This window comes from Trichosurus vulpecula, chromosome 8, assembly GCF_011100635.1.
Source record: "Trichosurus vulpecula isolate mTriVul1 chromosome 8, mTriVul1.pri, whole genome shotgun sequence".
NCBI classification, from domain to species: Eukaryota; Metazoa; Chordata; class Mammalia; order Diprotodontia; family Phalangeridae; genus Trichosurus; species Trichosurus vulpecula.
In genome coordinates, this window is record NC_050580.1 from 70,522,485 (window position 1) to 70,547,927 (window position 25,443).

The 25,443-nt window shown below is 35.3% G+C and overlaps 1 protein-coding gene across 1 annotated transcript in view; it reads left to right on the forward strand.

Annotated features, from left to right (window-relative positions):
• The first annotated feature begins 18,639 nt into the window (after positions 1-18,639).
• Positions 18,640-25,443, forward strand: part of MYO9A (myosin IXA) — a 272,260-nt gene continuing 265,456 nt past the window's right edge. The window contains exon 1 of the mRNA XM_036734161.1: positions 18,640-19,541. Within this exon, the coding sequence (XP_036590056.1) occupies positions 18,699-19,541 (843 nt within the window). The 5' untranslated portion in view covers positions 18,640-18,698. The remainder of the gene's footprint in view (positions 19,542-25,443) is intronic.

A 25,443-nucleotide genomic window follows, 5' to 3' on the forward strand; every position in this document is an offset into this window, starting at 1 on the left:
AACCCAAGATCTGGCAGCTTCTACATTAAGAGATCGAAGGGCTTGGAATGCGATATTCCGGAGGTCAATGGAGCTAGCATTAAAACCCAGAATCACCTACCCAGCAAAACTGAGTATCATGTTCCAAGGCAAAATATGGATTTTCAATAAAATAGAGGACTTTCAAGCTTTCTCAGTGAAAAGACCAGAACTGAATAGAAAATTTGACTTTCAAACACAAGAATCAAGAGAAGCATGAATAGGTAATCAAGAAACGGAAATTGCAAGGGACTTACTAAAGTTGAACTGTTTTGTTTACATTCCTACATGGAAAGATGATGTATATGATTCATGAGACCTCAGTATTAGGGTAGTTGAAGGGAATATGCATATATATATACACACACATATATATATATATGTTTATGTGTGTGTGTGTGTGTATATATATGTAGGTGAATGTGTATGTATGTATATATCTATGTGTATGTGTATGTATGTGTATATATATGTGTGTTTATATATATGTGTGTATATATATATGTGTGTGTGTGTATATATATATGTAAAAGAGAGAGAGCAGACACAGGGTGAGTTGAAGATGAAGGGAAGATATCTAAAAGAAATCAAATGAAATTAAGGGATGAGAGAGCAACATACTGAGAGAGGGAGATAGGGAGAGATAGAATGGGGTGGATTATCTCACATAAAGGTGGCAAGAACAATTTGCATCTTATATTTTAAAAAAATTATTTGTTTTTTTGTTTACATTTTAAGTTCCAAACTATCTCCTTCCCTCCCTCCCCATCCAGCACCAGAGAAGGCCACCATTTGACACCGATATACAGACACACATATAATATATATATATATATATATTATAATATATATAAAATATATGTTTGTATGTAAAACAATACTGTGCATACTTCTGTTCATCAGTTTTTATAACTCTTTTGGCATAATTCCAGATTGCTCTCTGAAATGGTCAGATCAGTTCATAGTTGCATCAACAGCGTATTAGTGTCCCAGTTTTCCCACATTCCTTTCAACATCTGTCATTTTCCCCTTTCATCATTTTAACTAATCTGATAAGTGTGAGCTGATATCTCAGAGTTGTTTTAATTTGCATTTCTCTAATCAGTAATGATTTAGAGCATTTTTAGTGTGACTATAGGTAGCTTTGATTTTCTTCATTCAAAAAATGCCTTTTCATATATCCTTTGACCATGTGTCAATTGGGGAATGACTCATATTCTTACAAATTTGACAAAGTTCTCTATTTATTTGAGATATAAGACCTGTATTTAAGAAATTGTCTATAAATCTTTTCCCTCCAGTTTTCTACTTTCCTTCTAATCTTGGCTACATTGGTTTTATTTGTACAAAACCTTCTTAATGTAATCAAAATTATCCATTTTACATCTCATAATATTCTCTCTTGTTTATTCAAAAATTACTTCCTATCCATAAGTCTGATAGGTAATATATTCCATGTTCTTGTAATTTACTCATATCTCCCTTTATATCTAGGTCATATAGCCATTTTGACCTTATCTTGGTAAATGGTGCAAAATATTGATCTATATCCAATTTCTGCCAGATTGCTTTCTAAGTTTCCCAACAGTTTTTAACCAGTCTGTGAATTCTTATCCCAAAAGCTTAAATCTTTTTGTCAAAGTTACTATACTCTCTTATTACTATGTATTCTATGTCTGTTTTGTTCCACTGATCTGCCTTTCTATTTCTTAGCCAAAGTATCAGATAGTTTTGATAATTACTGCTTTATAATACAGCTTAAGATCTGGTACTGTAAACCTCCTTCCTTTACATTTTTTCGTTAATTTCTTTGATATTCTTGACCTTTAGTTCTTCCAGATGAATTTTGTTGTTATTTTTTCAAGCCCAATAAAATAATTTTTTGACAATTTAGTTGGAATAGCATTGAGTAAGTAGATTAGTTTAGGTGGAACTGTCATTTTTATTATTTTGGCTCTACCCACCAATGAACAATGCATATTTCTCTAATTATTTAAATCTGACTTTATTTGTATACAAAGTGTTTTTATAATTATGTTTATGTAGTTCCTGGTTTTGTCTTGGCAGGCATACTCCCAGGTATTTTTTGTATTTGCAGTTATTTTAAGGGTATTTCTTAATATCTCTTGTTGCAGCATTTTGTTGGTGATATATAGATAAATGCTATGATTTATGTGGGTTTATTTTATATCCTGCTACTTTGCTAAAAATTATTGTTTCAACAAGTTTTTTAGTTGAATCTTTAGGATTTTCCAAGTATGTTATGTCATCTGCAAAAAGAGATAGTTTTGCTACCTCATTGCTCATTCTAATTCCTTCAGTTTCTTTTTCTTCTCATTTCTGTAGCTAGCATTTCTAATACAATATTGAATAATATTGGTGATAAAGGGAATCCTTGTTTCACTCCTGATCCTTTTGAGAAGGCTTCTGGTTTATCCCTATTACAAATAATGCTTGCTGATGGTTTTAGGTAGATGTTTCTTACTATTTTAAGGAAAAATCTACTCATACCTATGCTTTAGGAACAAGTCTTGTATTTTTTGTCAAAAGCCTTTTCTGCATCTGTTAATATAATCATATGATTTTTGTTACTTTTGTTATCGATACACTCAGTTATGTTAATAGTTTTCCTCATATTAAACTATTTTTGCATTCCTGGTAAAACCCCACTTGATCACAGTGTATCATGTTTGTGTTTTATTGTTGTAGTATCCTAGCTAGTATTTTATTTAGGATTTTTGTATTCATGTTCATTGATGAAATTCATCTGTAATTTTCTCTGTTTTTGTTCATCCTGGTTTAGGTATCAGCACCATATTTGTTTCATAAAAGGAGTTTCATAGGACTCTGCCTATTATTCTAGATAATTTATTTAATATTGAAATTAGTTGATCTTTAAATGTTTGGTAGAATTCACTCGTAGATCCGTCTGGTCCTGATGCTTTCTTCTTGGGAAGCTCATTTATGACCTGCTCAATTTCTTTTTCTCAAATAAGTTTATTTAGATATTCTATTTCCTCTTCTGTTAATGTAAGCATTTATTTTTGTAAGTATTCTTCCATTTAACCGAAATTGTTAAATTTATTGTTCTATAATTAGGTAAAGTAACTCCTAATAATTTGATTTCATCTTCATTAGTGGTATATTAGCAATATGTATCCACCTTTTTCATTTTTGATATTAGTGATTTGGTTTTCTTCTCTTTTTCAGTCATATTAACCCATAGTTTACCTATTTTACTGTTTTTTCCCCATAAAACCAACTCCTATGTGTCTTATATTTTTAATAATTTCAATGGATAACATCTACTGAAGTGCTATACATGGCAGCAGAACCAGATCAACCAAAAGTTTTAATGTTTGTTGTTGCAGAGTTTACCCAGTAAGCAGAAACCCAGAAAGATCAGGTTTGGAATATTTTCTTTTCCTTGTGCAATGGTTTTAATGGTCTGTGACTTACTGGATCTCCAGAATCTTTGAGATCTTTCTGATTATATTGAATTGTGTATAGACCCATTCTTAAACTACAAACATAGGTAAGGATATAGGTTATCCATTTAATAGTTTACTTTCATAATTTGGTAGAGATTTTACCACCCCCCCCCACACAGTGAATAGGAGCTTAGTGATAATTGTGTATTATGAATTATGTGATAGCAAGAATCTGTCTCAACCAAATTGGGAGACACAGTGTCCTTTTACTTTTTAAAAGGGTCTTCTAGTAAAATATATTACAATTTTGTTGGTTTTGGCCAGCTATACATTTTATGCTTTTTATTCTACATTTGGTAACATGATCTATAATATAAATTTTCTCATATAGTATAGCATATATTTTCAAAAGTTGACTATGTAAGGATGGGCTTTAGTTTATGCACTTAAGTAGACCCAAATGTGAATCTACTGGTAAACTTAAAGAACAAAATTTACATTTTCATCAGGTAACTGTATTGACAGTGTGGAGACATGAAAATAATTTGCTTTTGATTAGAAGGATCTAATTGTGTTCCATCTGATTTTTGATTTTTTTTCCAATTAATTTACGATACAATGCTTTTTGAACTCAAAAGCAAAGTTAGCTTATTGTAGTAATCCATATGTGAGATAATGATGGCCTGGATAAACATGGTACCAATTCCTTCAGTGTGAATGAATGAATGAATGAATGAAGAATTTATTAAATACTTAGTATATGCAAAACATTATGCTACATTCTGGGGATACAAATAGAAAAGTATAATAGTCTCAGCTTGGAGCTCACATTCTAATGGGGAAGATCACATTTTGGTTGGAAGGTTTTAACTGGAAGTCAGAAAAGTCCTGTATGGGTACAGTGGCAAAATGTATGTTAATGATTCTTTAAAAGTTATTTCAACTGATAAAATGATAGCACTTTCTGATGTTGAATCATTTGACAGTGCCAAGGACTTAGGTAGCAAGAACTTTCTTTTCTGGTTCTTCAGTAGTCATGATTGTAGCTAGCACCTGCAGGAGCTGTTGATGTTGAGACTGGATGTGTTTGAAGGAGAAAAAGATGAGGCTTGGTGACACATCTCATAGAGGAGATGATAGTTATTCAAAGATATGAAATCTGGGTGAATAGGAAAATGGTGCCATGGAGAGAAATGGGACTTAGGGAAGGAAAATTAACTTAAGTAACAAGTCAAGTCTGTGGTAATAGTAGGTCATGCAAAATCTTACCATTCATGTCATTCGCAAAAATTCATGGAAACCACACATTTTAAAGACTAATGCTTTATGGGTCAATCTAATTGGAAGGAATAATTAATTATACAATCTTTAATTTTTTTTAATTCTGTAGTTCTCTGTTCTAATGTTTAGTAAATTTAACAGAACATTTATTTAGTGCATGTGTAGTGATCTTCTATTATAATCAAGGTACTATGTGATGATCTACCTTTTATATTTCTTGAGATTGCATTTCTGGAAATAATTCTCTTTTCATTTCACATTGACCTAGAAAAATAAGGGGAGTTAGAAAATTGGCAGAAGAGGAAAGACAAGGCATACTTATTGATACCACCACAGAACACTTTTCTCTTTTTCTTTCTCTCCCCTTTTTCCTTCACCCTCTCCCTAGGTTCTTGTTGGTCCTAGAACCCATTCAAGTTGCTTCCCTGCTCACGTGGTTTGCATAAGATAGGAATCATCAGCTCCCTTCATCTGCCCTGCCACTGGCTCCTGTGGTTTGCCAGGCTTTAACATTCGGCCTGCCTTTATTCCTAGCTGTATCCTAGAATGGTCTTCTGACCTACTAACTTAAGGACTCCTGGGCCTTGCCATGTGCCTCTATATTGCACCCTTAGAATTTCTAGGTCTTTCACCTTAGAGCTGAATTTCCTTTTTTTGTGGGTGTGTGTTTTTTTTCCCCTCACCTTCCTATTAGAATGTGATCTTTTTGAGAACAGGGACTTTGTTACTTTTTCTACTTGTGTACCCAAGATTGTGTTGGAGCCAGCTCAAAACAGCTTTTCAGATTGTTACATTTTCTATGTGAGTATTTACACCTCTGAAATCATTAAATGCTGCAAATCCTGGCTTCCTATGTTTTTTGTTGATTGTCTAGAAAGTGATAGAGAAAATGTTTATGCAGCTGAAACTTGAAAGTGTTTATGCGGTTTTTTTTTTGGAGAACCTATTCTAAGCTGTGTGCTTAGCGTAATGTTTAGCATATAATAAGTCATTCATCCTTTTATATTTAAAAAAAATGTATCTCTGCTGATGAACTGAAACTGGTTGAATTCCCAATCAAAAACTGGTAGATAGTTTGTATCATTGGATGCTTTGAATCTACCTTCATTTAGGTTTTTGAAGTAAGTTAGAAAATAATGTGGAAGTAATTGAAAATGGAAACTTTTAAGGGAGCTTGAAAAGAAACATTGTCATACAAGAATGTACTGATTTTGCTGTTGTCCATAAGAGGCTTATCAGTATTTGAAAGTCACAAAAATGTTAAGTTGAATGCCAAGGACACAGATTTTCATTGCTGAAAGCTGGAAAATGGGCAGACAAAAAAGATGACAAGTAGGATAATGTATCTGTGACTTTAACTAACTGATAATTATCCATAGAATAATGTTAATTTGTGAAAATAGATTATCGAATTATGTTTAATCTTTAGGTAGTCTTTAGGTCATCTCTTTGTATCCTGACTTCAAGATCAGTGTTTTGCTTGAATAGAAAACATGTTTTCTTTTAATTTTATTACTTTTTGGCTTCTCTTCTTCTAGATTGCCTTTCACCTTTGTGTATTTGTATTCCCAGTCATTTGTCTTCTCTTTTAGTTCTTTATTTAGATTTGTCATCACAGAGGCAAGTTATTCTATTCTTCCAATTATTTCTGCTGCGCAGGCTATAAATTTTACTCTTGTAATTTTCATTTCTCTTTTAAACCACTCAATAACAGCATGTTATAGTTTCATGTTCTCTTCAAAATCTACAGGTTCCTTTGTCTCATCAGTTGGTGAATCATTTTCCTTTGTTTTGCAGAATTTATTCATAGATGTCAGAACTCATTTACTTTATTGTTGATCAGTCATTTTAGTTGTGCCCCTCTTTATGACCTCATTTGGGGTTTTCTTGGCAAAGATACTGGGGTGGTTTGCCATTTCCTTCTCCAGTTCATTTTACAAAGGAAGAAACTGAGGCAAACAGAGTTTGCCCAGGGCCACCCGGCTAGTAAGTATCTTGGGCCCGATTTTAACTCAGATATTGCTGACTTTAGGCCAGGCACTCTATCCATTGCCACACCTAGCTCCCCTTACTCATTTACTAGATCTCATTTATTAATTCCTTCTGTGGTTGTAATGAGGTGGGAGAGGTGCATGGGTAGGAAAATTTTGGGTAGCATTTAGTTATAAGCCTGTGGGTTCAATGGCTAATATATGCTGCCAGTAACATGGTGGGCAGTTGGGAGAGGATGCTGAGCTCAAGTTAGGCATTAGGTCATGGAGTTGTTTTTTTGTGTTTCTTTCTACCTTTTGGGGGATTTCTGGTGTGCTGGACTATGGAGACAGTTGAGGTTGCTCTATCTTTGATGCATGCTTTCTGTTTTGGAGAGGTTTGGAAAGGTTGTGGGGATGAGAGAAAATATTTAGTCCTCTATTTTGTTCATCATATGACCCAGAAGTCTCAAAGCAAAACAGGCAAAATTTTAGCTGGCAGAAAAAAGGAATAATTAGGAGGAAAACAGTCTTTGAAAGGTCTTTGCACATAGTTATGATTATATTAGAGACTGATCAGAGAACAGTGAGACAAGAGGAAGCCAAAGGGAATGTATGAGCTGATCAGGAATACGAGGAATATTGATTGACGATTGTCTCTTATGAACTCTAATGTTCTAAGCAAAGTGAACAGACAAGGGATATGAAAAAGAAAGTATATATTCAGTGCCATGGAATGTTTATTCTGTCGGAGTCTCTTGGAAATGAGACGAACTGAAGGAATAGCCAGTGTATATCTACACTTTTTTAAAAATTAATTTATTTTTAGTTTTCAGCACTCACTTTCATAAGATTTTGAGTTCTAGATTTTCTCCCCATCTCTCCCCTCCCCCTCCCCCCAAGATGGCATGTAATTTAATATAGGCTCTACATATATACACATACATATTGAACCTCTTTTCACATTAGTCATGTTGTAAAGAAGAATTAGAAACAATGGGAGAAACCATGAGAAAGGAGAAACAAACAAAAAAAAGAGAGAGAGAGCAAATAATATGCTTCAATCTGCATTCAGACTCCATAGTTCTTTTTCTGGATGCAGACAGCTTTTTCCATCATGAGTCCTTTGGAGTTGTTGTGGATCCTTGCATTGCCAAGAAGAGATAAGTCTATCAATGTTAGTCATTACATGTTGGGGCTGTTTCTGTGTATAATGTTCACCTGGTTCTTAAGCTCACTCTTGAGGTATATGCTTTGAGTAGAACGGTGAGACTACACTATTTAAGTTATTATTCTTTTTCTTTTTATCCAGTGTGTAAGTTAAGTGCTTATATGATGCAGTTCCATTGTATAACACAACTAAAAAAAGAGTTGATTCTAAAAGGCTAAGATCTTTGAAGGAAGACTATGGGATAAGGAAGAGAAAGGGAAAACAGAAGAATAAAGCTGATAAAGGAGCAGGGGAGGGGAAGATAGGAATTCATATTAAAGAGACATAAACATGAATTCTTATCACCATTTAAAAAAATCTTTTCTGAGCATCACCATTTATTACTGTCACATTCTTCTCAGTAGTAGTCTTCAGCTTTTAGGGACATTGTTAACTCTAATTCTCCAATACTGTGTTGCTCTATAGTAAACAATAATTGTTTGTTGAATTTTACAGAGGCTCAGAGAGATCTTTTTTGCTTATAATTGTTATAAGCTCTTCCTTGTAATTATAAGTCTTTGATAGTTGAGAAACATTTTAAATCATCATATTAAACTTTCTTGCCCTTAAACATCTCTCTTCCTTGAAAAGGTCAAGAAGATAGTTGAGAATAGGTTTCAAAGACAATGATAGGTGAACAGTGTTATAGTATGTGTGTGTGTATGTATATGTATGTGTGTATATATATATATGTGTGTGTGTATATATATATACATATGTGTGTGTGTGTGTGTGTGTATGATTTGGGAGAAGTAGATAGAGGTGATTGGAAAAGATCTAAAGGTTCTGAAAGAATAGTATGGCTGTGCAGCTTGCTCCTAAGGAAGATGAGACTAGATGACTGAAATTATTGGGGAGCCAGTGGAAATGCAGATCTAAAGTTTAGAATTTATGTAGAAATGATAGTTGGAGCCGTAGAAGAAATTGAGATTGCCTGAGGAGAGATTATATTGGAGGAATGCTGAAGTGAAGCAAAAATCAGCTAAAAAAAATCAAGAATACAAGGAGATAATCATCAGACTGTAGCCAGAGGAAGAGGATTCAGGATGGTTTAGGATGATTCCTAGTGTTCAAATGTTAGCTGAAGAAGCATAGGGATTGAAAAAAGGACTGCTAGATTTGTTGGTTTGGAGGCTATTTGTGATATTCCGAGTGAGCAATTTTGAGTCCATATGATTCTCAAATCTTATCCAGCTGTAACCTCTCTTGCTTCTCTCCAGTTTCACATCTTCAATTGTTGTTTCCTACATCTTAAACTAGATAGTCAGTAGATATCTTAAACTCAGCATGGCCAAAACTGAACTTAACAATCTTTTCTCTTAAACTTACCCTATTTCTAAACTTCCCTGTTAATGTCGAGGGTACCACTATCCTCCCAGTCTCCCAGGCTTGCTAGGTGTCATCTTTGATTTTCCTGTTCAACATCACCCACCCCCACCTCCCCATCCCCAATATCCAAATATCCAATCTGTTGTCAGGGCCTATCCATTTCACCTTTGCAGCATCTCTTGAATATACTCTCTTTTTCTCCTCTGATACTGCTAATATCCTAGAGCAGGTCCTTACTACTTTTGTGCCTGGGCTACTTATTGCCACAACTCTTTCCTTGCTCCAGTCCATCTTTCATCTGGTTGCCAAAGTGATTTTGCTAAAGCATGGGTCAGACCATGTCACCCTCATACTCAGTTAACTCCAGTGGTTCCCTATTCACCTTCAAGGATCAAATACAAAATCCTTGGTTTATTGTTCAAAGATCTTCTTTCCCCCCTCCCCCTCCCCGCCCCCATCCGCCTTACCAGTCTTCTTGCACTCCCCTTGTCCCATCCTGCTCATGCGCTTCAGTTTAGTGATTCTGACCTTCTTGCTGTTCCAATGAACAAACCACTCCTCTCAGCTCAGGGCATTTTTTTCTCCCACCATGCTTAGAGTGCTTTCCCTCCTTATCTCAATCTCCTGGTTTCCAGATTAAATCCTGTTTACTAACAGAAGCCTTTCCCAATCCCTTTTAATTCTGATGCCTATCCCTCTGTTAATGATTTCCTATTTACCCAGTACACTGCTTGTTTGGAAATATTTGCTTGTCCTCTGCTCTGTTATATTGTAAGCTATATTGTAAGGTCAGGACTATCTTTTGCCTTTCTTTGTATCCTAAATGCTTTAGTACATTGCCTGGCGTATAATAGGTGCTCAATAAATGATTTTTGACTAAATCATAAAATCTTGAGGACTGAGTAGCTGTTACGGAAGTAGAACTATCAAATTTTTTTTTTGCAGGTGTTTGCCAACAAGCCATGGGCTCAGTTTTTCCTGTGCAAAATGAAAGAGTTGGATTAAATGAGGTCTTTAAGATCTCTTTCGTATCTTAAAGATTTATAATTATGTACTTGGGGAGCAACTCTGTATATCTAAAATAAAAGGCCTTTGAGGTTAAGTGATTTGTGTCAAACATGACTCCCTCCTCACCCTCTATCCCCCACCCTCCCCCACCCTTTCAGTTAGTGGTGGTAGTATTGGACCTAAACCTCTATGCCCTGACTTGAAGTCCTAGAGCACTCCTGCCTACTGTTAATTAAAACAGATGCATTGTTTCTTGCGTTTCTTGCGTCTCCCTCTAGTTAATTGATTGTATCATTCAGTTTATACAAATTTACTTCTTGTTGCATCTTTTCAAGGGATTCAGCTATAACATGTTACATGAATAGCCTTTTAAAAGGGAATAAAATTGTTGACTTTAGATAGAAGCAAATACCCCTTTCTGGTCTGGGGATTTCTGCTTGCTTTGTTTAACATATAGTTCTACTAGTTAGTAATGCAAATAAATTTGTTTGGATGTAATTTGTACTATAGCTCAGCAAAACCTAGTTTTTCTCTATTATAAGTTATTGTGTAGTTTTTGGTGATAGATTCATATAATGCTCCAGAATACTATTCTGCATACCCATTCTTAATTTAAAAAAATTTGTTTAGGCTATTTCTATTTGGTGGTTTTTTAACCGCATAACAGGAAACATTAATGTGTATAATTTCCCCTCTTTGTTCTGTAAGAGACACTATAAAATAAAATAGAAACAATATTAGACATTTCCTGAATTTTCAGAACTAAAGACAAATTTGATAAAACATTATTTTGATATGATGTTATTTATTTCATTTGGAGAAATAATGTGAAATGCAACTAAGTTTTAGGACGATCTGATAGAATAAATAAAATATGATCAAAATGAACACTTGGTAATTTTTAACTTGTTATTTTATCAGTTTAGTTCTTGAGTAGTTTATAAGTACTGAATAGAAAACCAGAAGGTATCTTATTTTGTTAAAAGGCAAATGAATAAAAAATTGTTCATCTACCTTTTAATCATATGAATTAATTTGACATGATTAAAATGATTAGTTTTTAGACATGTTGCATTTGGAATGTTTTAAAATTTTTTTTACTTTTCTTTTAAAGTCACTATTTTTACTAATTTTTGTGGTTTTTCCCAGGATTTTCTTTTTTTAAATTAAATTTTAATTAGAAACTTAATATTTAAAATCAGTATAAAATAACTTGTTTCCATTTTCCCATTCCCCAAAAGCCCTTCTTGGTAATAAATGAGTATGGCCAAATAAAGGCAAATCCACATGTTGATAGTGCCTGAAAATGTTATTTCTTATTCCCTCTAGTTCTTATCATTTCTGCCAGGAGGTGGTATTGTTCACTCACAAGGAATGCACTTCTATAAAACTCTCCTCTTTTGGTTCTACTTTTTAAAAAGAGTTCTGATTTTAAAATGATTAGTTGTAAAAGAATGGTGAAGGATTTTAGTACAATTTTATCAAACTATTGCATTTTAGGAGAAAGTATATATATATACACATATATATGTATATATACACATATATATATACATATATATGTATATATATAATATGTACGTATACATATATTTTAAAATAGATACTGAAAAATAAAGTAACCCAATTAGATACTTATGTTTTAGATGCTGTGCCTAGATGCTAAGGATACAGAGACAAAAAAAATCATTTTCTTCCCAGAACTAATAGTCTGTTGGAGGGAATATCTACTCCTAATCAAATATTATATGCAAGGCAAAGCCAAAATAATATTAGAGATGATAGAGCAGTAGCAAGTGGGGGATCAGGAAGGATCTCTTGTAGGAATTGGCAGTTGAGCTGAGTTTTGATTGAAGGTAGGGTTTTAAAAGGATGAAGCTGAGGAGAAAATATTTTATAGGCATGGGGGAAAGCTCCTAGAAAGCCACAGAGATGGAAGATGGGATTTTGCTTGTGAGGAAGAAAAAACAAGGAGGCCAGTTTGTCCAGAATGTGAAGGGGAGTAATATATAATAAACCAGGGGGAAAGTATATTAGAGTCAGATTGTGAAGGCCTTTATTTTTTTTGTTTGTTTGGTTTTGTTTTTTTTTTGGAGGGGGAGGGCAGGGCAATTGGGCTTAAGTGACTTGCCCAAGGTCACAGAGCTAGTTAGTGTGTCAACTGTCAGAGGCCTGATTTGAACTCAGGTCCTCCTGACTCCAGGGCTGGTGCTCTACTTACTGTGCCACCCAGCTGCCCCCTGTGAAGGACTTTAAATGACAGTCAGAGGAGTTTATATTTCATCCTAGAAGCAATAGGGAACCATTGAAACTTTTTGAATAGAGGAGTTACAGCCTGTGATCCTAAGGTAAATAACAGAGCCTGAACACAAATTCATATTACTGCTTTACTGTTCTGGTTGGTCTCCCTGCTTAAAGGCTGCCCACTGCAGTGTCCAAGTGATCTTCCTAAAGTGCATGTCACTCTCATTCAGTAAATTCCTTTGGTTCCCTATTACCTCCAGGATCAAATATGTAATTTTTTGTTTGACTTTTAAAGTCTTTTATAACCTGGCACCCTCCTACCTTTTCAGTTTTCTTATATCTTAGTCCCCTCCATAGTCTCTGTAGACTAGTGACAGTGGCCTCCTTTCTGTTCCTAGCAGGTGACCCTATGTCTCTCAATTCTCGAGTGTTTTCCCTAGATGACCCCCATGCCTGGACTGTTCTCCCTCCTCATCTCCTCATATCTTCTTGGCTTTCTTCAAGTCTAAGCTAAAGGCCTACCTTCTACAAGAAGCCCTTCCTGATTCTCCCTTAATTAATGTAAGTGCCTTCCCCTCTGAGAGTATTCCAGTTTATCCTGTTTCTTGCTTGTATGTAGTTGTTTTCATGTTGTTTCCCTTTATTAGGCTGTGAGCTCTTTGAGAGCAGGGTCTATTATTTTTTCCTTTTCTTCGTATCCCTAATACTTAGCACAATGCCTGGCATATGTAGTAAATACTTGATAAATGCTTGTTGACTTGTTCAGAAAACGAAACAGAAGAAAACTCACTCTTCTAGCCTCATATCCTGTTTTGGGACTTTGTGTTCAGTCTAGGGTCTGCTTACTTTTGGCAGCACTATAGTGATACTGTAATAGTCCTACTCTGTCTTATCTGGTGTTCTGCTGCAGTATTCAGATAGACAATACCGTGACTTTCTTCTGCTCCTGGGGTCTCCCTTTGAGATCCTATTCCACCTCTGTTCCATATTTCCTGCCCTGATCACTTGTTTGTGGGTGGAAATTTGTGATCTTTTGCTGAAAAGATGACTCATTGTGGTTTCTCCTTAGATTTTCCCCTTGCTGCTCATTTTGGTACTTGTCTGGAATATTTGTTAATAGTAGTTGTCTGGGGAGCTGGGCTGCCTTTTTTTCCTCCTACTCTGGCATCTTGACTGGTCTCCCCTCTTCTTTCATTTCTGGAAAAATGGTTTTTAGTTGTATTCATGTAAGTTCTGAATCTATAGGTAGGCTAGTAGATATTTTGTACATTCTGTAGTTATTTTGAATGTGACATCTGTCTTGCTGTAAATGCAGTACCATTCTTTTTTTTTTTTAAGAATTTTTAATTGATGTTTTCCGCTTCTTATATCACCATAGTATCCTATGTATCCCTTCACCCCCTTCCTCAAGAGTCATCCCATAGTAAAATAGTGTTGTTGTTGTTGTTGTTGTTAAGAGAGGGGGGAAATTTAGCATAACTGATCAATCCAGTGAGAAAATCCGAAAAATGTGCAATGTGTGGACCTCCTACTCGTACTAAAGAGTATGTGTCTTCTTATGTCTCTTCAATTGAGTCCCTCTTGATCTTTAAAATTTTATTAATTTGCTTTTGATTTTTGATGGTTTGTTTTTTTCCCCATTTACATTGTTGTAATTGCTGTGTAAATTGTTTTCTTGGCTCTGTTTACTTCAGCCTGTGTTAGTACATATGGTAATTCATCACACACATCATTTCTTATAGCATATTGGTATTCCTACATTCATGTACCACAATTTGTTTAGCCATTCCACAATCCATGGGCATCTACTTTGTTTTCAATTCTAGCCATCAGAAAAAGTGCTTCTACAAATATTTTGGAGTATATGAGAACTTTTTTCTTATTGATGGCTTCCTTGGGGAAATCCAGTTATCATCTCTGGTTCAAACCATGTAGACATTTTATTCACTTTATTTGCATAATGCTTAGCATTTCTTCTTTTGAGAATTTTTCATATCCTTTGTATATCTGTTGGGTCATGGCTATTAGTTTTATGCATATGTTTTCTTAATTATTTGTATATCTTGGTCACCAAAACTTTATGAGAGAAATTATGCTACAAAGACTCCTCCTCTGCCACCCGCCTTTGACCACTTCTTTTTTCTATCCTGGATGCATTTATGTTGTCTATGCAGAAGCTTTCAGTTTCAAGTAATCAAAGTTATCTCTTTCATCTTTTGTAATCGCCTCTATTTCTTTTTTGATTAAGAATATACCAAAGCTGTGAGAAGTATATGATCTGTTCCTCTTTTAATTTTTTAATAGTATGATCTTTAATATTTAGGTAACATCTATTTAGAATATATTGTGGAATGTGTATAAGATATTCATCTAAGCCCAATTTCTGCCAGACTTTTCCAGTTTTCCCAGCAGTTTTATTTTAATCTAATAGACAGTTTTTCCCTAGGTAGCTTATGTTTTCCACTTTATCGAAAACTGTGTTAATGAATTCTCTTGTTTCTGGTGCTCTCTTCTCTAATCTGTTGCATTGATCTCTTTTTTTTTTTAAACCAATAACTGATGGCTTTGATGACTAATGCTTTATAATATAGTTTGAGATCTGGAAGTGCTATTCCTCCTTTTACTTCTTTTCATCATTTATCTTCATATTCTAGATCTTCTGTTTTTCCAAACAAATTTTGTTTTTATCAAGCTCTGTAAATTATCTTCTTTGTAATTTGATTGGTATAACATTAAAATATAATTTAATTTTGGTAGTATTGTTTTTATTATATTAGCACAACCTAAGTATGAGCTCTGAATTTTCCTCCAGCTATTTAAGCTATTTTAAGGAGTCCTTTTTAATTGAATCTATACAAATCTTTTGTGTGCTTTGGCAGTTTGATCCCCAGATGTCTTATGTGTTTTGTAGTTATTTGGAGTGGGATTTTCCTTTCTGTTCCCTTGTATTTTGTTATTATTATATAGAAATGCTGTTGATTTTTGAGAATTTATTTTGTAGCTTGCAACTTTATTGAAGCTACTAATTATCTCAGTTAGTGTCTTCATTGATTTCCTGGGATTTTCCAAGTAAATCATCATATCATCAGCAAACAGGGATAGTTTTATCCCGTCCCCTCTTTATTCCTTTAAATCCTTTCTCTTGTCTTATTGCTATTGCTAACATTTCTAGTATGATAGCAAATAATAGTGGGGAAAGTGCTTTGTTTCTGTATTTATTGGAGAAGATTCTAGTGCATCCCTGTTGCATATGACGCTTGCTATTGGTTTTAGATAGATGCTTTTTTACGATATTAAAAAAAGGTCTTTCTGCCTGTACTTTGTAGTACTTTTAGCATAAAAGTGTTGTACTTTGTTAAAGGCCTTTTCTGTTTCTGTTGAGGTAATCATGTGGTTTGGGATATTTGGGGTTTTAATGTGATTAATTATAATGACTGTTTTCCTAATGTTGAACCACGTTTGCATCCCTAGAATAAATCACATTTGATCATAAATCACCATAATCTGATTGGATTTTATTTAAAAATTTTGAGTCCAATATTCATTAGTGGTATTGGCCTATATATGGTTTTCTTTAGGTACTTTATCTTTTCCTAATGTAGGTATTCTATATTTTTCTCAAAAAAGGATTCTGGTAGGGGTCTTTCTCAGTTTTTTGAGAATAATTTGTGAAGTATGGGTACTAACTATTCTTCAAAAGTTTTGTAGAGTCTATGAGATCTAAAGATTCCCCCTCTTTGGTAGTTCCTCTACAGCTAGATCTAATTTGTTTTCTACAATTAAGATCTCTGTATGGCCTTTTGGTAGTTTGGATATTTTACATTTTTGAAGATATTCCTCTATTTTGTGTTCTCCGTTTTATTAGTATATAACTGTGCATAATATGTTCTGATTACTCTTTATTTTTTCTGGTTTGGCTGTGATTTCACCTTGCCCATTTGCTATTTTAATAATTTTTTTTTGGTCAATATTGGTCAAATTCTATAACAGTAACATACCACGGTTTGTTTAGCTTCCACAATTTGTTTAGTTTTAGTTTCCCGAATTGATGGACACCTCCTTTCCCTAGACTTCTTTTTTATTACCAAAACTGTGGCTATAAATATTTTTGTACATATTTTCCTCCTTCTTTGACCACCTTGGCATTATATACCTTGTAGTAGTATTGCTGAGTACACTTTATTTGCTCTTCTCCAACTAGGTGACAGTGGATAAAAGGCTGAAGTCAAGAAAACCTGCCTTCAAATCTGACTTCAGACTCTTAGCTCTCTGATTTTGTGCAGTCACTTAATTTCTGTTTGCCTCAGTTTCCTCAACTGTAAAATGAATACAATAATGCCTATTTTGTAGGGTTTTTGTGAGGATCAAATGAGATATTGTTAAAGCATTTAGCACAGTGCCTGGCACGTAGTAGGTACTATATAAATGCTTATTACCCTATTTCCCCATTTGTAAGATGCTCCCATGTATAAGACGCACCTTAATTTTGGGGCCCGAAATTTGAAAAAAAAAATGTATTACATAAAGTTATTGAACTCAAGTTTTATTCATCTGCGCATAGCTTTCAGGCATCTTTTGGGCAAGTCTGGCACGTGTACACATGCTTAGTCCATTCCGTTTCATGAACCTGAAGCACCAATTGTGTCCTCCTTTGAAATCAGTAACTTCAGTTGTTCTTGCCTCATGCCGAATCATCTTTGTAGACACAGGAATTCCAATTGCCCTTTGCTCTTCAATCCATATCTTCAATTCCCTCTCTAAATCAGGACATTTTGCTGACTTGCCTCTCATGGCCTTCTGTCCTGGCGTTTTCTTCTTCCTGTAGCCAGTTTTGGATTGTTTTCTCAGTTGGAGGAGGAGCAAACTTACGTTCAACAGCACGATTTCCATTCACTTTTGCAAACCGGATCACTTTTAACTTGAATTCAGCACTGTATGAAAATCTTTTCTGAGCCATTTCTGGGCAGAACGTGGCAAAAGGTAATCTAATATACCGGTAACAAATGTGAAACAATGAGCACAAAGACAACAAGCTCGAAAAAGCAGAAAATGCAAGTAAAAAAATCTACAACCACTGTATGAGATGCATCCCGTCTTTAGACCCCAAATTTTTCGAAAAAGGGTGCGTTTTATACATGGGAAATATGGTATTTTACCTTTAGTTACTTTTTAAATATAGCTACAAGTTGTTTTCCAGAATGTTTGGACCAGTTCACAGCTCCATTGAAAGATAGTGTTATATCATTTTCCATAGCCCCTCCAACATTGACCTACTCTGATTTGTATGAAGTAAAAACCTAGATGAGCTTTGTTTTAATTTGTATTTTACATGAAGTAACTTTGTAAAGATTATACAGAGTAAGTCATTGACAGAATTGTTGTCTGCTGTGTTGAGTCCAGGGTCCAGAGACTGTCATTAATGTGAATAAAGGATCTATTTTTCTGATGCTAGATGCCTTAGATACAGTTGGCAAATTTCAAGGCAAAATTTGCTATGATAAATCACCAAGAATTTGGAAGTTAGATGTCTTTTCTGGCTTTTGTTTAATGAAATAAAATTTCATCTAAATTTGGACATGGTGGTCAATATTGAGAAAAGACATTCATTTTAGTAGTGATTTAAAGAAACTACAAGGTGGAATGTGGTTGGATCCCATGGTAGTATTTTATTTCTTATTCTGACTTATGTCTCCACTTTAAATTACCTTTCACAATCTGATTTATATCTAAATGTGTACATGAGCATAGTAACCACATCATATACTCTATGTCCTACAATGCTTTGAAGATGTATACTCAATAAATATTGTTGAATATATTTGTATTATGGTAGAAAAAAATGTAGGACAGGGATTTTTGAGGCCTATGTTTGAATCTTAGCCCTACCACCAACTAGCTGTATAACCTTGGGCAAGTCTCTTCACCTCTTTGTTCAGAAGTTTCTTCATCTGTAAATTGAGCCACTTGTATTAGATGGGACCAGGCTTAGGATTCTGTGATAAGGAATCAATTAATGGAAAGGAATGGTTTATGTGATTGATTTCTTTTCTCTTAAAATTATTCATAAAAATTTAGAATATATTGAAAATTATTTTGATGTATCTGATACATTTTTGCATTTTTTCTTTTTTTACAGTTTTGGAGCTATGAATCTTTTTGGGATAGTTCTAAGTATGCACTATCAATGCTGATGGGATAAGATCCAATATGAATGTGCATGATGTTGGAGGAAGACGACGCTTTGAGGACAGTGAGCACACATTACATGTTTATCCTGGGACAATTTCAGAAGGCATCATCTACTGTCCAGTCCCAGCCAGGAAAAACTCAACTGCTGCTGAGGTGATAGATGCTCTTATTAACAGACTCCAGCTTGACAAAACAAAATGTTATGTTCTAGCCGAGGTGAAAGAATTTGGTGGGGAAGAATGGATACTCAATCCAACAGACTGTCCTGTTCAGCGAATGATGATGTGGCCACGGATGGCCTTAGAAAACAAAGTGAGTGGGGAGGATTACCGATTCCTTCTGAGAGAGAAAAATCTTGATGGCTCAATCCATTATGGCAGTCTTCAGTCATGGCTCCGTGTTACAGAAGAGCGTCGGAGGATGATGGAACGAGGTTTCCTTCCTCAGCCACAGCAGAAGGATTATGATGATTTATGCAGTTTACCTGACCTAAATGAGAAAACACTTCTGGAAAACCTCCGAAATCGCTTTAAACAAGAAAAAATTTATACCTATGTTGGTAGCATCCTAATAGTTATTAATCCATTTAAATTCCTTCCTATTTACAATCCTAAATATGTCAAAATGTATGATAATCATCAACTGGGAAAGCTTGAACCCCACATTTATGCTGTGGCAGATGTAGCCTACCATGCTATGCTTCAGCGCAGAAAGAACCAATGCATCGTTATTTCAGGGGAAAGTGGTTCTGGGAAGACACAGAGCACAAACTTTCTCATTCACCATCTTACAGCTCTCAGCCAGAAGGGATTTGCCAGTGGAGTAGAACAGATAATTCTTGGAGCTGGACCAGTACTTGAGGTAAGATGAGTTGTAGAACTTTTGGACTGTTTTTGAGTTTGTCACTCAACAAGTGGTAATACATTTTGCCATAGTTAGCAGATAATTGATAAAGGACTATAAACATCATTTGCACTTCTACCTTTGATTACCAGCATATCTTCAGCCTGTCTACTGATTATTAGAACAGTTGGTAGAGAAGCAGTACAGACAGGATTGGAGCAATGGTAATGAAGCCTGATACAAATGGTAGTATTTTTTCAAAGGGGATATCCAGGCACTGGAATATGCATGAGAAAGAAACCTGAAGCTGTTCCAGCAGGAGGAGAGAAAGGTCAATTATATAGGTCAAAGGGACACACACACACACACACACACACACACACACACACATGTATATACATATACACATATATCCGTGTGTGTATGTATATGTGTGTGTATATATGTGTGTACATACATACATGTATGCATCATGTGAAGAGATTAGGTATATTGTAAAGTGGCTGTTCTGGATGTTTGGTTGGTGCCTCGGTAATCCTGGTGTCTCTTCTCAGCATTGAAGCTATTTCTAAAAGCAAGCCCAATACCACTTAAAATATGCTTTCAAAATAGCGTTATCAGGTATTCAGAGGAAAGAAAGCAAACTTTTTTTGGTGTGGAGTAAAAGTAAAGAAAGTAATACTATTATTTGGCTTTAAAACATATGCTTGAAATAAACTACTTAATCACAGATCAGCAGAGATGGAAAAAGTCCTTAGGTATGGCTTAGTCTGTTTCTTCTCAAAGTTTTTGCGTTGATAAAAATCTCTATTTTAAACAAAACTGGTAAAACTCTGCAAGAACTTTGCAATAAAATATTTTAAAAGGATTTCTTAAAATGCCTTCCTTCTAATGGAAATAAATAATGTAAGGCTGATATGTAAAAATCTTCTACTTTTGGATCACTTTTATTTTAAATTTAGAAATATTATAAACAATTTATTGAGGACGACTGTAATATTCAGTGTGATACTCTATCTTGTAGGATGTTTCACATGATTTTCATTTTCTCCTTTACTTCTATAAACAGATAGACTTTGAGCTCATTACAGTGTATCATGTCTGTACTTTAAAATTCTAGACTTTGTTTTGAACCAGTCAGTCAATAAGTGCTTATTAAGTGTCTATTAGGTTCTAGTCGTTGTGTTAGGGGCTGGTAGACTCCAAATGCAAAAAATGAAACAGCCCCTATTTAAAGAGCTTTCTTTCTATGTCAGTCAGTAAGCCTTATTAAGCTCCTAGTATGTGCTGGCACTGTGCTAAGCACTGGGGATACCAAGAGAGGCAAAAGACGGTCCCTGCCATCAAAGAGCTCATAATGTAATGAAAGAGACAACAAGTAAACTAATCTGTACAGAGAAGCTTGATAGAGGATAGATGGGAAATTGGTTGGGAGAAACCAGCTGTAGAAGGTGGGATTTTAGTTGGTACTTATAGGGAGCCAGGGAAGCCGGTAGGCAGAGATGAAGAGAGAGAGAATTCCAGGCACAGAGAAAATTCTCACAGGCAATAGGGCAACCAGAAGTGCATATATGTATCTGTGTATACATTCACAAACACACCCATACCCTTACATATGCATATGTATGTATATATGTATACATAATGAACATAAATACAGATAAGTACAAGGTATTTACACCCGTGAAAGGATGAAGAATGTCTTCATATAGAGAATCATGCTTGAACCAGGTTTTGAAGGAAGAAAAGTAATCTATAAGGTAAAAATGAGGAAGGATTTCATTCCAGGAATGAAGATCAATCAGTGCAAAGGCGAGGAGATGTAAGATGGAGGACTGTGTGTAAGTATCATGAAGAAGACCAGTTTGACTGGATCACAAGAATATGCCAGAGGGAGTAAAGTTCAGTGAGGCTGGAAAGATAGGTGGGAGCTGTGTTGTGTAGGGCACTGAAAGCACCGTGCTAGAGACAAAAAGGAGTCACTAGAGTTAATGAGTGATATGGACAGATCTGTGTTTGAAGGCAATCATTTTTGTAGCTATGTAGAAGATATGTTGAAATGGTGAGATACTTAAGACAAGCCAATCAGAAATCTGTTGCAGCATAAATCTGATGGGATAGAGCTTGAGAAGGTTGAAATGATAAGATTTGGGGCTGGATATATAGGTTTGAGAGTTACCTACATAGAGATAATAGTTGAACCCAATGGAGTTGATGAGGTCACAGGAGAGAGGGTATGGAGAGAGGAAAAAAGGGCCCAGAGCCTTAGGCAGTACTCTTAGGGTGATGATTCAGTAAAGGAGAATGAGAAAGAACAGTCAGGAGGAGGAGAACTAAGAGAACCATAGAATTATTATTTGTAGATGAACTATATGTAACATTTTTTGTTCTGTTAGTCAACATTTTCCAGATCTTTTCCCCAAGAAACTGGTTCCTTTCCCAAAAACCTTTAGCTAGTATTGTCATTGCATTGCATTATTCTATGTATTATAATTTAGAATCTTCATGTTTGTTTGAGTTCAGGCTTCTGGGCTAAAAGGATTTTATCAACTTTTGCTGTGTCTTGTTTCAACAATTCATCTAGCAGCTGCTGTAGGGGTGTAAAACCAACAACAACCAGCTCACAGAACGCTGCAAGCCCAAGTTCTTTTGATCTGCTTTACTAAGGAAAGCAATGTTAAGGGGTTAACAATCTTACTTTAAACCAGCATACAAATATCATGCACTTATTTCAGGGGAAAAAACCAGCCCCCTGAACTTCAGAGCAAATACAAACAAATTACAAACATACATTTATAAACAGACCAAATACAATTCATAGTTACCAACATCTGAGTTCAGCCAGGAGCTCGACAACGGCTGGCTCAGAGTCGTGCATCACTACTGCTGCAGCTCAGAGCTCCTGGTTTTATAGGTCTTGTTCAGGGTCAAAGGTGAGTCACACATGCAACTCACCCACGTGGACCTAAAATTGTCACAAAAATACGACTTAAACCCACATGGTCTAAAAGCCTCTGATGTCACAAACATGTCACTCAAACCCATGTAAACTAGGCTTTCCCTTGAGGCAAGGAAGCCAGACTCTTCAAGGGTACTTGGTTGAATAAGTGCTAAGAGCCCATCTTGATTCACAGTACACTTCTCTAATGCTGTCTAACCCTGGGTAGAGTGAGGTTATTCTTTGGGACTTGTTTAAGTTGAACTTAAAACTTGGCTGCTTTAGTTCCATTAAATTTCATAAAGTCTCAGAGTTGCAAGGAATCTTACAGGCTAGCTAGTCCAAACCTTGCCTGAGCAGTAACCCCGTCTTCCATTTGAACCTTTTTAGTGATTGGGGAAAGTTACTACCATGTGAGGCAGACCGTTCTATCTTTTGGGAGACTGTAATTATGGAAGTTTTTCCTTACATAAAGTTTAAACCTATTTTCCTATAACTTGCACTCATTGGTCCCAGTTCTGCTCTTCGAGGCTAAATAAAATAAGTTCAGTTCCTCCTCAGGTGTGACAGCTCTTCAAAAATTTTGAAAGAGTGACCATCCCCTTTTTCTTTCCTTTTGTTCCTTAACTCCATTTTATTCTTATTTGGTCTGGTTTTGAGTTCCCTAGCCGTCTTAATAATAAGAATTAGCACTTATGTAGCTCTTTAAGATTTGCAAAGCACTTTACATATGATTACTCCTTTGATTCTCACAACCGCCCTGTAGTAGGTAGTATTATTATCTTCATTTTACAGTTAAGGAAACTGAAACCAAGATTGATTAAGTAACCTGCCTAGTATCAGTCAAATTTGAGGTCAGATCTTCCTGACTCCCAATCTCATACTCAGACCACTGGACCACTTAGCTTCATCTTGTGTTACCTTCCTCTGAATACTTTTCTCCCTTTCCAATGTTGTTTATATCCATTCATTTAACACTGATCTTGAGTAAATACTGTGTGTGAGGTACTAGGTTAGGTGATTGCAAAGATATATAAAGACCTGGTCTTTTCCCGCAAGAAACTTTTCCATCCTATAGGGGAAATAAAGCATAAATAAACTATAATACAAGTAAATACTTAGCAAATGACATAAGTGGCACAACCTGCTGCAGGACAGAGTTACTGGGAACCTCATTGCTTTGCCACCTGTTTTGTGGTAGTGCCAAAATAGCTTCAGCTTCAGAAGCAGGAATGTGAAAATAGGGGCAAGTTTTCTAACTGTTCATTAGTTGTTAGCTGGCCTCTCCATCTCTGATCTCCATTTATGGTATTTCTGGCTGGGTCTTGGTTCTGGTTCTCAAGACTGGCTGACTTCCTTAGTTTCTTTCACAGTTCTGTTGTATTACTCTCTGTAACTCCCTTGAATGTTCCTGCCTTGTTTCCTTTCCCTACTCTTCCCTCTGGAACTTTGACTGTCTGCATTGTTATTTCATACCAGAACTTGCTTTGATGTATCAGCTATGATGTTTTAGTATTTGATTTATTTGGTTACGTATGCCCTGCATAGTTCCATCTTGTCTAACAGATTAGTAACTTTTGATAAGGGGGTGGCACAAGAACCCTTTAGGCCTCCCTGAATGTGTGTGTGTACGTGTGTATGCATCCTTAAAGAAATCTTTCATGGGAGACAGCTTAGACCAGGATTGGGGAACCTGTGGCCTGAAGGCCACACGTGGCCCTCTAGGTCCTCAAGTGTGGCCCTTTGACTGAATCCAAACTTCACAGAACAGATCCCCTTAATAAAAGGATTTGTTTTATAAAACTTAGACTAAGTCAAAAGGCTGTTACCCAAGGACCTAGAAGACCACATGTGGCATTGAGGCCACAGATTCGTGCCCACCCTGGCTTAGACAGAGTAGGGTCTTCAAGATGGTATTTTACTCTATTAAATCAAATGCTTCTTTAAGTAATAAGCCTGATTCTTCTATTCTCTATATCTTAGTCAATTGTGTAATGATAAAGATGTAATCTATTGTGAAATGTTGCTTGTGAAAACTTAAATTCTTCTAATACCTTTATTAAGGATGCTCTTGATGCATTTACAGATTATTCCATTAAAATGTTATATTAATGGCAAATAAGTCTATAAATCCATTATTATTAACATTCTTTTAATTACTTTTTGGTAATAATAAAGTAAAATATAAAAATAAGATTTTTTTCCCCTGCCCTATTGGTATCTTCCCTTCCTTCAGATCGAATCCTCAACACTCTAAAAATTATTTCTCCTCCTACGTTGACTTCCTCTGTTTATATTTGGTCTAATCCAGCCCTTTTTCCCATTTTTGTTTTCTTCAGTGGCATTTCAACCACTTTTCTAAGCACACCATGGTCTTAAGAGTCCAAATATGGCAATTCTCCTATTCTTGATTGTGAGAAGAATTTGTTATAAAAATCTGCAGATCCTTTCCATTTTTTTCATGTATTTATTGTCTGGTTTCATTCTCAACTACCTTGCAATAACAGTGCTTAGATTTCTCACCAGCTTCCCTTCAATTGGTTTTCTTCTCCCCTACTTTCCTCAGTTATGTTAGGGTATGCTACCCATAATATTTCACCATATTTCTCTGTAAGAATTAACAAATGAGCTTTTAATCTGGTGTTGCACTTGATAACCGGTCTCTTTGGCAAATAAACCAAATATTTGTTGATTAAAGTGGGGTTTTTTTGCTCCTTTATTCTCATTGTTATAGAATTGATTGATAGTGATTAAGCATTTTTATGCTACCTATTTACTTTCTTCTCTCAATTTCCCATTTTTGGTATTGATAACTTGCATCAGTATGTCACATTAGAGTTTGTAATTGCATGCCACACCCTCTTCTCATTTTATTTCTTGTAGTTTATTATTACCTTGGATCTTTGCTATATTGGTGGTCTGACTATATAATTGATTCAGCTGATAATTGATTTTAGCTGATTCCTTTAAACATTCCCATGT